We start from the raw sequence: 13827 nt of genomic DNA on the forward strand, positions 1-13827 counted from the left end.
CTACTGATTATTTAAGCTAGAAAGTTCTGAAGTAGCGGGATGTCTGTTTGTATGTCAGGACACCAAAGCAGTAGGATGGCTGTCTGTTTAATTAATACAAATGTATTAATTAACTATGCACTTTGAAGTAGCAGGATGACTGTCTGTCTAATTAGTACAAATGTATTAATTAGCTGTATAACTCTGAAGTAGCAGGATGACTGTCTGTCTAATTAATACAAAGGTATTAATTAGCTGTATAACTCTGAAGTAGCAGGATGACTGTCTGTCTAATTAATACAAAGGTATTAATTAGCTGTATAACTCTGAAGTAGCAGGATGACTGTCTGTCTAATTAATACAAGGTATTAATTAGCTGTATAACTCTGAAGTAGCAGGATGACTGTCTGTCTAATTAATACAAAGGTATTACAAAGGTATTAATACAAAGGTATTAATTAGCTGTATAACTCTGAAGTAGCAGGATGACTGTCTGTCTAATTAATACAAAGGTATTAATTAGCTATATAACTCTGAAGTAGCAGGATGACTGTCTGTCTAATTAATACAAAGGTATTAATTAGCTGTATAACTCTGAAGTAGCAGGATGACTGTCTGTCTAATTAATACAAAGGTATTAATTAGCTGTATAACTCTGAAGAGGTGGAATATTTGTCTGTGTTGAACTAGTTGAAGTAGTAGGATGTCTGTAAATAGCTGAATTGGTCTAATAAGACTCGACCCCAAACCAGATAGTATTCTGTGTAAGGACTCTCAATTGCAACTGACTAACTAAATAAATGTTCTCTTAAATGTTCTCTTAAATGTTCTCTTAACTTTTACAGAGCAATAAAGAGTAAATGATGTTTCTACTTTTAAGCCAAAACTTAAAACTGAATTATACTACATTAATCTATTCTTTGAAAAGACATGCATATTCTTTCAGATTTGAAAAAAATTAAAAAAAATAAAAATCGGAATTAATCAAAATTAATCTATAGCCTTTAAAAAATACTTTTAATATTTTGAACCTATATAATCAATAAAATCAATGGAAAATAAAATAGTTTTATAAAATAAACTTTTGGAAAAGGTTTAAGATAACTTCATAAAAGTAGCATTAAAGTAGGATATTTTACTTGTCTTTTTTAAAAATGCAAATTAAACATAGTTAACGACTATTTAATTATCAAGAATGGTAATAAAATATTTCAATAACCACTTAAACCTTTTTGTGGCTATGTTATTTACTTAAACAGAAATTCTATTTTGTCAGAATTATAAAAATAATGAAGTATTTTCCAAAAAGCTTGCAAAAAAAACGTAATTTTATCAAACTTACTCACAGTTTATAGCAGATATTGTTGTAAACTATTAATTATCATAATAAAATCTTCAATTTACAACGTTTAAAACACCTGAAAGTAAATTCTAAGCAAAATTAGATTTATCCCCTAGATTTAGAGTAGCTGCGCTACTTAAAAAAACATCTAGTATTCAAACCAATCAGCTGATCAAATTGCTATAGACATAATTTGTTGGGTTGTTATTATCTGAAACATTTATTTTCTTTTTAATTTTAAAATGATGCTTGACATACTTAAAACAAGCGGCTACGCCCCCAGCGCTCATTAGGGGCACTAGAATTTGATCCCCTCCATTTTTAAATTTAAGTTTTACAAAAAAAACCCAAGGACTATATCTGTTCATTGGATAGCGAGTTCCTTTGTTAAAGACAGATATACATACATCTCATTATTTCCATTTAAGGACTATTGGCTACGTACCCTTAAAGTCTCTAGGGGCACTTAGGGATAGGGAGGGGAGGGGGGGTGGAGAGTCCTAACTATACTTAAGATGATTGTTTTTCAAAATTTTTAGAGGGTTATTTTTTGTTCAGGAGCAATTTTTATATGGTGGAGACACCCTTCCCAAAATAGTTATAAACATTGCCAGGACATATAAAAAGCTTTAATGTAAAGAAAAACCATATATGTCTAGCAGTTAGCGAGATTCTTTGAGACAAATAGATAAATAGTTATCATGATACTTTTATATAAGGATAAAAAAATTGTACGATATGATATTTAGTCAAATTTCAAACAAATATTTTTTCATTAATTCATTTATAAAAATAAATATTATAAATATGAACTCACACAGAGACGTTGTATATTATCATAATAAATTTAGTCTGCTTTGTAAAACAAAACACACATTTTTCTTTCTTTAATGCAGGGATGATTTTGGAACAAAAAAAACATAAAAAATAAATTATTTTTAATTTAATTTGATATTATCGTACAATATTTTTTTATATAATAATTTAAGAAATATATTCATAATAAAATAACCTGTCAATGAAAATATATCTTCAAAATTTTCAAATTCGTTTTATATTCAAGAAGGAACGAGAAGGATTTGAATTTCAACATTAACTTGTTATTTTGGTTGTATATTTATCATATCTCTTTACAGTTTATTGGTAAAGTTTGGTAATACTTTATTTCGAGTCTATGCCATTGTGATAAGTAGCGCAGCAAGTAATATTTACTGAATATTTAGCATTGAGATGTTTTGAAGTGTAATAACTAGGGTTGGGCCGGATACTTTATTGGCCGGACACCGGATATCCGGCTGATTTATAATGACGGATATCCGGTTCCGGCCGGCTATCTGGCCAACGTTCGATATCCGGCAAATTACCGGATGTCCGGCCGGATAACCGGCGTCAAAAATCAGCCGGATATCCTGTAACCGGATAGTTATAATATACGTATCCGGCCGGATATTGAAAATGGCCGGATATCCGGATATAACAATTCTAACATGCATAAATTAAAGAAAAAAGATATCCGTTACGGATGGACAGATTCTAATTATTGAAAAGCTTCGCTTTTAATAAGAACACCTTGTTTTAATAAAATTAACATAAAATGGTGTATTAAATGATAAACTATTACACATAACCTTCTACAATATTTATAGTAATAATAACAATTACAAAAAAATTATCAATATAAAATCCAATATTATTTCCCAAAAAATACGATGCTACAAAAGACCCAAATACAAAAGACCTAAGTACATAATACCATAAGACCTATGCTACAACAAAAGTTAAGTTGATTCTATAGTAGTTAGGTCTTTTGTAATTAGGTCATTTGTAGCTACGATGCAAATTCCAAAATTACAATTGAATGAACCTTTTACCCATAGAATTTGTTAAACCTTGCCCTGGAGTTTTGTGGTATCACCTTACAAGCTTATTTATTAACTAGCGGCCACGCTCCTGGAGGCCTCTAGGGGGACTTGAGGTAAATTCGACCCCGCCCATTTTTTATTTTTGTCTTAAAAAGAAAAGTATTGTTTTTTTTTGTTTGAAGGAGATAATTTTTCCAAGGAAGATTATTTTTGCAAGAGTAGTGGTAACCTCACCAAAAATAGATATAATCTTCCCAGGACCAATGAAAAGCTACTCGTTAAAGCAGGGTTTCGGAATCGCATTGATTGTATGCGGATCCGGATCCTCAAAATTTGGTCAGTGCGGATCCGGATCCAGATTCGAATCCTTGACAATAAAAATAAAATCACCAAATTTTTCAAAAAAATTTTATTCTTTAATGCGAAGTCAAAAATACTTTTAATTTTCAAGTCTGAACCTAAACCTTGAAGATTGGCTCTCACCAAGAGAATGTCTGAGATTTTAAATAAATTTAGGTAGATTTTTCCATTTTTTCCGCATTTTTAAAAGTCCAATATGATAACCTGATCCGGATCCTTGGACTCAAAAATATGCGGATCCTTGCGGATCCGGATCCGAAACCCTGCGTTAAAGGAGAACCATATCGAATTCCTTTGGTATACAAACACAGATCCAGTTACCTTTATATAAGGATAATAACCTTGGTTGGTCCCAGGTTCCTAATTATATTAATTTTATTTATATCTAAAGAGAAAAGAAAATATATTTTTTTTGTCTGAAAAAAAGTTAAATGAAAAATTGTTATTTTTTACGAATGTCATATCCTACCTATTAGTAAATGTTCTTGGTTTAATTTAGAATTAATACAAACAATATTTTAGAGAACTACTTTATGTAAAAGGAAATTTTATTCATAAAAAATTGGTGAAAATTCTGTATTTAAACAAGTGGGTTAGGTATCAAATTATTAAGTTTGTGTAAAAGTAAAAATTCTATTACAAAGTATTTTGAAAAGTGATAGAAATTTTAAACTACTACTTTTTTACTGTTTATGCAACTAAAAAAACCATGTACAAGAGTTGATATTTTGTTATAAACGAAAAAAATCATATGCTTTTGATAGTATTAGTCTTAACAAAAAGACAATATCTAAATAAAAGCAAAAATATTAATATTTTCATTAAGATTTAGTAACATAGAAAATTCACAATTTTGATTTGATAATGTATTTTTAATACCTAAGAATATTTATTTCTTGCATCGCATTCTGGACAGCTTTCCGCAGATATTAAAATAAAAAACTTTTTATTTTAATCCCAAGTGGCCCGAAGGCCCAGGCTACCAAAACTGGTTTTAATTTTAATATTCGTGGAAAGTTGTCTAAAATACAATATATTTTACAAATTGGCTGAGAACCGGTTCTAATCCCGCAGATATTCATCGGTTTCTGAACCATACTGGAAAGGTTTTGTTCGATTAATTATCAGCGATTCTTTGTTTCTTTCTTTGTGTGGTAAAATAAAGTAGGTATGTTAAAATTAGGGATGGGAATCCGTCGAATTTTTGGGCCGGATTCGGATTCCGGATTCTGAAGGAATCCGTCAAAAAAAGTGACGGATTCTTGCGGATTCCGTATTCTTATTTTTGGCGGATTCCGGATTCGGATTCCGGATTCTAGCAGTATTTTAAAAGGCCGTCCATCACAGAGGGATAGCTTTTTTCGTTAATTTATCACTATGTTACTTGGTTGAAGCCTTGATTTGTTTAAAGTGTTGACTTCCAGCATAACTAAAACATTTACATCACATTAGTAATTATTAAAATTTGTTATGTAGAAAATTTTTTTTTTGATCTTTGCCTTCAAACAGAGGGAGTTGTAAGAAAAAAGACGGTAATTTTAGCCTACCAATTTAGAATCCGGAATCCGCTATAAAAAACGGATTCCGGATCCGGATTCGGATTCCAAATTTGGCCGAAAATTGGGCGGATTCCGGATTCGGATTCCGGATCCGGATTCCCATCACTAGTTAAAATATTAAAGGTTTTAGGGCTGATAAATCGAACAAATTTTTTTACTTTAAGCGAAAAAAAAGACACTGTAAACCTAAACGTAAAACTATCAATATTTTCTCCAAAAAGTATTCGCAACAATTACCTAGCAAAAACGAAAAATACTATAATTTAAAAATAAAATCTAAATATCTTCAGAGATAAATTTTTTTAAGAAAAAAAACTTGAGGTTCCAAAGAATAAGACTCGACAGATCAGCAATGGGTACGGTTTATAAAAAGTTTTAAAAGATGGGCTTTATAAGAGATATAAAATAGTATTTGGGGGTATTTCTTTATGAAAGAAAACTGCCCCAAAACATAAAATATTTGCAAAAAATTGCAATATCTATTAAGCCTTTTTTATTCAACATACATTTATATATAAAAACAGCTAATTTTCACTCAGTTTCGAAATAAAATAATTTTTCACTTAAGTTTAATGATTTCTTTTATTTTTATTATGTTTTTTTTTCTCAATATTATTACCTATGCACTGTCTTTTTCATTTTGTGTAGATTTTTTGTAACAATTTTTCGTGTAAATTATCTGGAATGAGATTTTTCTATAAATAGGTGGTTATGATATTATTCAATGATTTTTTTGATGATTTTAAATTCTCTTTTTGTATAGCAAACATTTCACGGTTTTGAAAGAGTTTTAATACATTTTTGTTCACCAATTTTCAGGGTTTTTTTTTTATATCGGGAATTTCAACACAAAAGATAAATATATATTTGGATAATTTTTTCAGCTCTTTTCCGGCGCGTTTTCTTTTGTTTCTTCATCATTTTTGTCAGCTGTTTTATTGTCAGCTGCAGCAACAGCTGTTTTGTCTTTCTCACAATTTTCCTGCTAATTTTTTAAAAAATGAATGACGTTAGAAAATATGTAGGATACTATATAGATTCTAGAGAGCTATGTATTCTGTAAGTCGGTTCATCTTAAATTTGGAATGCTTTACTGGTTAGACACTAAAAATCTTCAAAACTTAAAACAGAAATTAGAAAATCTTCCCAACAATTCATTCATTTATCCCTGACTATCATCAACCTTCTTGTCCTCCCCATCTTTTGAAGATTCCAGGTCCTCCTTGGTTATTTCATTACTTCCCTCCAAATCTGTTTCTGTTGACTCATTTCTCTTCATTATGTTTTCATCTCTAAATAAATTGAAATAACGTTTTTATTTTATTCAATAATTGAATAAACTTGTCCATCTGTCATACTACATAGATATTTAATTTCTTTATGTGAAGAAAGTTTAATTTGTCCCTTATAAAATGATTTGCAATATGGCTTCGAAACCGATAAATATCTACCTGATAAAGCCGGTTCTCAGTCACACTGAAAAAACATGTATAATATCGTATTAAAGACAATTTTCCGCAAATATTAAAACAAAAATCATAAAAACAATACCAGTTTTGTTACTCCGGACCATCTACCCCTTGAACAACTGGTTTTAGTCTTATAATTTTTCATTCTTATGTCCGCCGAGAGCTGTCTATAATACGATGCGATAATAACTATTCTTAATTGATATATAAACTTAAGGTTTACTAAAAATACTTGCCCTTGATAAACTGGTACACACATAGTAGTTATTACTCTACCACTACTAAGAACTTGAGGTTTACTAAATACTTACTCTTGATAAACTTGTACAAACATAGTAGTTAGTACTCTACCACTACTAAGAAATTGAGGTTTACTAAATACTTACCCTTGATGAACTGGTTCAAACTTCACACATATTACTCTACTTTACTAAGAACTTGTGAGGTTTACTAAATACTTACCCTTGATAAACTGGTACACACATAGTAGTTAGTACTCTACCACTACTAAGAACTTGAGGTTTACTAAATACTTACCCTTGATAAACTGGTACACACATAGTAGTTATTACTCTACCACTACTAAGAACTTGACGTTTACTAAATACTTATTCTTGATATACTGGTACACACATAGTACTCTACCACAACTAAGAACTTGAGGTTTACTAAATACTTACCCATGATAAACTGGTACACACATAGTAGTTATTACTCTACTTTACTAAGAACTTGTGAGGTTTACTAAATACTTACCCTTGATAAACTGGTACACACATAGTAGTTATTACTCTACCACTACTAAGAACTTGACGTTTACTAAATACTTATTCTTGATATACTGGTACACACATAGTACTCTACCACAACTAAGAACTTGAGGTTTACTAAATACTTACCCATGATAAACTGGTACACACATAGTAGTTATTACACTACCACTACAAAGAACTTGAGGTTTACTAAATACTTACCCATGATAAACTGGTACACACATAGTAGTTAGTACTCTACCACTACAAAGAACTTGAGGTTTACTAAATACTTACCCTTGATAAACTGGTACACACATAGTAGTTATTACTCTACCACTACTATGAACTTGAGGTTTACTAAATACTTATTCTTGATATACTGGTACACACATAGTAGTTATTACTCTACCACTACTATGAACTTGAGGTTTACTAAATACTTACCCTTGATAAACTGGTACACACATAGTAGTTAGTACTCTACCACTACTAAGAACTTCAGGCTTCACCAGGGCGCACATGGAATTATAAGTCTTGGCTGAAAATAAAAATATTATCAAAACCAATAATTTTAGAAAATCTGATAGGTAAATAATTATATATTTTGTAAGATCCCATATTTTTATAATTGAAAAAAAAAACAGTAAAAACAAAACACCTTCCCTTAAAGGCGGCAAAATTTGATTGTTTTTTTGGTTTAACCAATCAAATGGATGGGAAAAAATAGGGGCGTCGTAGCTTAGTGGTAACGCACTGAGTTACGGTGATGAGAGTTCGAGTTCTAGTCCCCATGTGGCAACTCGAATTTCTCAGTTAAATACATTCATGCAACTTCCCCTGGTTGTGTAAGAAGGGGATTATTGAGTAAGTTTGGATACTCAATAGTCACGTACATAATATCAGTACTACCCTTATCCCAAGCTCCTCTGCGGTGAGCGTCATTCATTATGGTGACTTAACTTGGGACACCTGCCATACTCGGCGAGGGTGAGGTAATAATGAGTAGCTCTCATGAGATAGCGGGTCAAGTCATAATGTGCTTGAACGTTGAGCTTGATAGCCCTAGTGGCTATACAAAAGTGTCTCAGCCTACTCCATGACTACTTAGGTCCAAACTCTAAGAAACTATGGCTAATCAATCAATCAATCAATGGAAAAAAAATACCAAACATAAGATTTTTGGCTAGGTAGGTACTTATTTATGATATTTTAAAAAAATAAGTGTAGAAATAACAAGTTGTAATCAAATATTTAAAGCTTACATGAAACACTAGTATCTTGTCCAGACAAATATTCAGCTGGTACATAATCAAACTAAAATTGAAAAATACACCTATTAAAAATTGTTTTTTAGAGAAACTGCACTACAAAACAAAATATAGTTGACCATTTTCTGACAGACTCTTCCCATAGATGCCATAGATTAGTGAAAGCGATTAATAAAATTTAAGTCCCTTACCACTTCTCTGTCTCCCCCCCCCCCTTCCCTAATAATAATATATATAATATAACACCCCTCTTCATTCTAAATTACGCCCACCTAAGAAAAACCTCGAGTTTGGTTTAATTGGGGTGTAAAACTACTCCCCTTGCAAATCCCTGTGACACCACTGCACTGACTTACCGTCTTTTTTGCTTCCTCTTTTGTTTTTGGAGTGTCGCCCGCTGAAGCTTTCTAAAAAAAAATACATCAATATTATTATGAATCAAACATTACAAACGACTTTTTGATTGCACGACCTTCATTTGAAAGACCGTGTATGGCAATGGGGTATTCCTGTCCAGTTTTTTGTTTAGGAATATCATTCTCATTTAAACAAAAACTCATTTATATGCTAGTAAAATGTGGTTTAATTTTGGTTTTTAAATTTCATTTATTTCCCTGGTATAATTTTTCTTTCTTTTAGTAGGTAATTAATAAAAATTCTAAAATCTCCCAAAAAAAATTAAAAATCTTCTAAAAATGATACCCGGGATATAAATGATCATACCCGGGAAATAAATGAATATTTACATCCACTATTTAAGGGGTCGTTTATATGGGAATGAGTTTTGTCTGTTGGACTAATGCATGGCATAACACCTACTTTTAAATATCTTTTCAAATAACTGACATATCACCAGAAGAAACAATATTTAAGTCTTTAGTTATGAGTATGATGCGGTGTTCAGCCGAGATTCGAACCCATCGTCTCCCTGACATCGAGCTGATGCGCTACGAAATAAGCCACGTTCGCAGGTATTACTTATCCATGATTATTTTCATTTTTTTATGTAGTAACTAAGATAAGCATATACTGGTACATATTCTTCCATCCACTCAAAATAAAGAAACTAACTTATGTACTTACTTTAGCAGAATAATTCTTGCTGTCGGTAATCTCTGTCAGAGTAGGATAACGGGACACGTTGAAGGACAGGGTGTTCACAAAAGAATTATACGATTCTGTATTTATCTAAACATAAAAACCTACTATAACATATAACATTAGTAAGTCACCCCTTCCATTAACAAAACAATTTTTGTTCCAAAAAAAACAATATTTTATTAGAAAACATTTTTAGGGTGGCTATATCCTCCCCAAAATAGTTCAAAAAAACTTCCCATAACCAGTAGGAAGCTTTACTGTAAAATAGCACCATATAATTTCAGTGGTTAACAAGATCCTTCAGTCAGTACATACATACATACAGACACACATCCTGTAACTTTTATAGAAGGATTACATACCTCGGATGGAACATAATCACTGGCATAGGAGGGAGCATACCCGGGCAGCACTTGACTGATTTTCACCTCCTGAAAATATATAAAAAATGAATTGACGTACTTACCGCTGGGATTAAATAAGAATGGAGTAGCTTCGCTTTTTAAATCATTAAAATCAATAAATATCAGATCAAAACAAGTTTTAATTTTTTGGTTAAGGCCATCAAAAGGTAACAAAATGAATTATGAAAAAGCTACGCTAAAAATAAAAATATACCGTAAGACAGGTTCGTCCCAATTACGCCGCAGGTCAAATAAGGACACTTTAAATAAAAAGGTTATGGAGAGGGAGTGGAAGAATATAAAAAAAATACAGAAATGTTCCTTTTTTATGAATTGGGGAAGAAAATATAATACACCTCTTAGGCTCTGTTAGTTACAACTTACAAGTTATAGTAAATTTTATAGGAATATCATTTTAACCCAACTCACGTCACGTCACGTGTCCAAATTCGACCTGCGCGTATTCCACATTGACCTGTCTTACTGTACCTCTGTTACTAGTGTATCTGTGCTTTTTCTCTGGGTTGTGTTGGTCATGGTTTCTGTCACCACATCAGGAACTTGTGCTATCAAGGGAACACACTACATAGAAAGATAGAAAATTAGATAGATAGATATAAAGCTAACCTCTATTTATTGATAAGGCTATAAATTAAGTCAACAAACAATATAAGGGGGTGTTTTAATGCAACCATCTCGTTATCAATGATTAAATGGCACTTTCTTTTGAAATTTGAATTTCGATTTGAAATTTTGCATGAATAATCCTTGGTAGGTCTATTTTCCCTAAATCGAACAAAAAGTTGGAAAAGTAACGGCTAACGGCTCAGCCGTTTTGCCATTTTTCTGCTTTCTTAAGAGCAAACGAATCTAGCCAGTAGCTGTTGGTACTAAAAATATGTTATAAAAAGTTGATTCCTACGTAATTAATGATAAATTTGCCCTGAAAATAGGCAAAAAAAACGGCTGAGCCGCCAGCCGTTACTTTTCCAACTTTTGTTCGATTTAGGGAAATTAGACCTACCAAGGGTTACTCATGAAAAATTTCAGATCGAAATTCGAATTCTAAATGCCATTAAATAAATGATTACGAGATGGTTGCATTACCCCCCCCCCCCCCCTTGAAAAAATAAAGTAAATTGGGAGTAATTTTGTATAGTTTTTTTCAGTGTGCCGGAGCCGTATAATTTTGATGCGGCTCCGGCTCCGGCTCCGGCTCCAGCTCCGGCTCCGGCTCCTACCTTAAAATTAATATATCAATTTTTTTTCATTATTGAATTTGATGAAATAAAATAAATAATATAAAATATTTTGCTTTTATTTGATTAAAGCTATATAAAAGTAGAAGGATGTGTGTCTATTTGTTAAGTAACAATAGTTTTTCAGTTTATTATATGGAAATAGACCGTTGCCAAATTATAATATTACTTTAAAAAATCATTTTTAGCTAGTCCGGAGCCGGAGCCGTTTTTAACGAAAAATACGGCTCCGGATCCGGCTCCGGCTCCACCAAAAATGTTGCTGCTCCCGGCTCCCGGCTCCGGCTCCGGCTCCAGAACACTGGTTTTTTTCTCAGGGGGTTAAATACCCACACGGTAACCCAAGTTAGATGGTAATAGTTATTTCTCGCATAGTATTATAAACGGCTTTCCGTGGATATAGAATGTACAGTTATGAGATTAAAACTAGTTTTTTTAGCCCCGTGGTGCCGAAGGCACCGGCTAAAAAAACTGGTTTTAATCATATGATTGTACATTTCTATATTCGTAGAAAACTGGATATAATACGATGATAGACATAGTTTTTTCGTATGGATGAGAACCGGTTCCTATTTACCGGATTCGAATGAATATGAGAAAAAAATTACCTCTGGCAAAACTGGAACAACAATCTGTGAATTGACAGGTATGGTCGTTGTTAGGTCTCCTGACTGTAGGGTGGTTACCTAGATAGATAAATAGATAGTAGATTGATAACTAAAAGTAATATAACTAGATATTTAGATGCAGAAGCTTGTATATTCTACATGGGATCCCCTGCTCAAAGGGGGGGGGGGGGTAACTAAAAAAAAGTGGTTGGAGGGGGAAAAAAATGTAAAAATTAAAAAAACTGAAAACATTTTTTCCATTTCCCCCCCCCCCCCCCCCCTCCTTGGTGAAAAAAAAATAAAAAAATGTGTGGTAGGAGGGATAAAATAAATAAAATACGTATAGAGTTCTTTAAATATTTTTCCATTTCCACCCCCTACTTGAAGAGAAAAAACTAGGGGGGGGGGATAAAAAATTTTGTAGCAGGGAAAAAAAAATAAATCTTGTGCAGAATATACACCCCTGTATAGATGTTTAAGATACCTAGATAAACAGAACCTATTTAAGCTAGGTACCTAGATATAAAGATACTTAAAATACCTATATATATAAATACCTTAATATATAGGTATAAAGATATATAATATACCTAAATAGAAAGATGTTTAGATACCTAGATAGATAGATAGTTAGGTGCCTCCTTAGGTAGATAGTATGTTTATAGAAGCTGCAATTCTGGAACAAGTCCTAACCTGTGGAATTGTGGTTGAAAAGGCGAATGGAGGCATTTCATCTGGAGCCAAGAGTTCATTTAGTTTCGGCAACTCCTGTTGGAGACCACTCTGAATAGATAAAAAAAGTCTTATTAGTTATAAACCATCCAAGAGGTAGTTGCACAAAGTGCATTAAACATGTTAAGGTACTTAAAACATTTTTGTAGAATTTTGTAATTTTCAAGGCAGTTATTGAGATAAACCAAAAAATGTCTTAATTGTGATTGTTAAGTAATCCATTTCAGAAAAATAATTTCAATCATAAATCACAGAAATCATGGATAAACGTTTTAAATTGGTAGGTACTTCATAGAGAAGTAAAAAACAAACAAATGACGCCACTAAAAGTTTTGGCTTCCAATATCTTTTCTGTCCTACCTCTGACTCCATGTCTGAGGCTATAGATTTAACCTCGTCCTCCTGCTCCACCTTCCTCTTCTTTTCTGGGGATGGCTGACAAACACTCATCAGGGAATCTCAAAACTTTTTACCTGGATTAAAACAAGGATGACAACATCCATATGTAGCGAAGCACCAAAAAAATCATGAAATGGACAAACAAACAAAGTGAGTTATAGAGAAAATATTCAGTTCTTATGTTACAACCTTACAAGCATTGTCTTTTCTCATTACAAGTTACAAGAAAAAGAGATGGAAAGACAAATGGATAATACATCTCTTCACTTTTGTAGGATAGGAACAAGTTGTAATTAAAATTAAAAACCTTTTTTGACCATCGAAATTCATAAGTTTGAGACTGAAGTCCTTTAGCTTTTTTGGCCCTTTTTTTGTAAGTCAGTTTGTAGGGTTTCTTTTTTTCTAAATGTAATGCATTTCACCCTAAAAGTCAAGTCTTAGGTTAATTCCATATCTCAATATCCAAGTGTGCAAAGAATTTATGCAAAATAAAACATATGATTGCTAAAAATGAATCTCACCTTAACCAAAAAGAATTATGTTCAATTAAATCTTCATATTTGACACCGGTATTTAAGATAAACTTATTATCCTAAATTATATAAAATAAAAAATTCTAAACATTTTTTGATACTTGTTTTCTGAAACATTAAATATTTATTTAACAACATATAGAATTAAGCTGTATCCATGTCTAAGATAATAATTTAAATCTTTTAATTTTCTAAAA

At 31.9% G+C, this 13827-nt stretch overlaps 1 protein-coding gene across 1 annotated transcript; it reads right to left on the reverse strand.

The window, feature by feature from the left end:
* Window positions 1-5580: 5580 nt before the first annotated feature.
* LOC145331467 (uncharacterized) lies at window positions 5581-13740 on the reverse strand. The gene is made up of 12 exons (XM_080176145.1): window positions 13619-13740; window positions 13059-13171; window positions 12660-12749; window positions 11967-12044; window positions 10589-10681; window positions 10058-10126; window positions 9678-9782; window positions 8951-9001; window positions 8589-8640; window positions 7771-7864; window positions 6271-6394; window positions 5581-6087 (listed from the first exon to the last, which is right to left on the reverse strand). Exons 2-12 carry the CDS (start codon window positions 13146-13148, stop codon window positions 5983-5985), a joined length of 951 nt encoding a protein of 316 aa, XP_080032271.1. The 5' UTR covers window positions 13149-13171; window positions 13619-13740; the 3' UTR covers window positions 5581-5982.
* Window positions 13741-13827: the final 87 nt, after the last annotated feature.

This window comes from Acartia tonsa, chromosome 11 (assembly GCF_053477335.1).
Source record: "Acartia tonsa isolate MP-2025a chromosome 11, ASM5347733v1, whole genome shotgun sequence".
In the NCBI taxonomy this organism is placed as follows: domain Eukaryota; kingdom Metazoa; phylum Arthropoda; class Copepoda; order Calanoida; family Acartiidae; genus Acartia; species Acartia tonsa.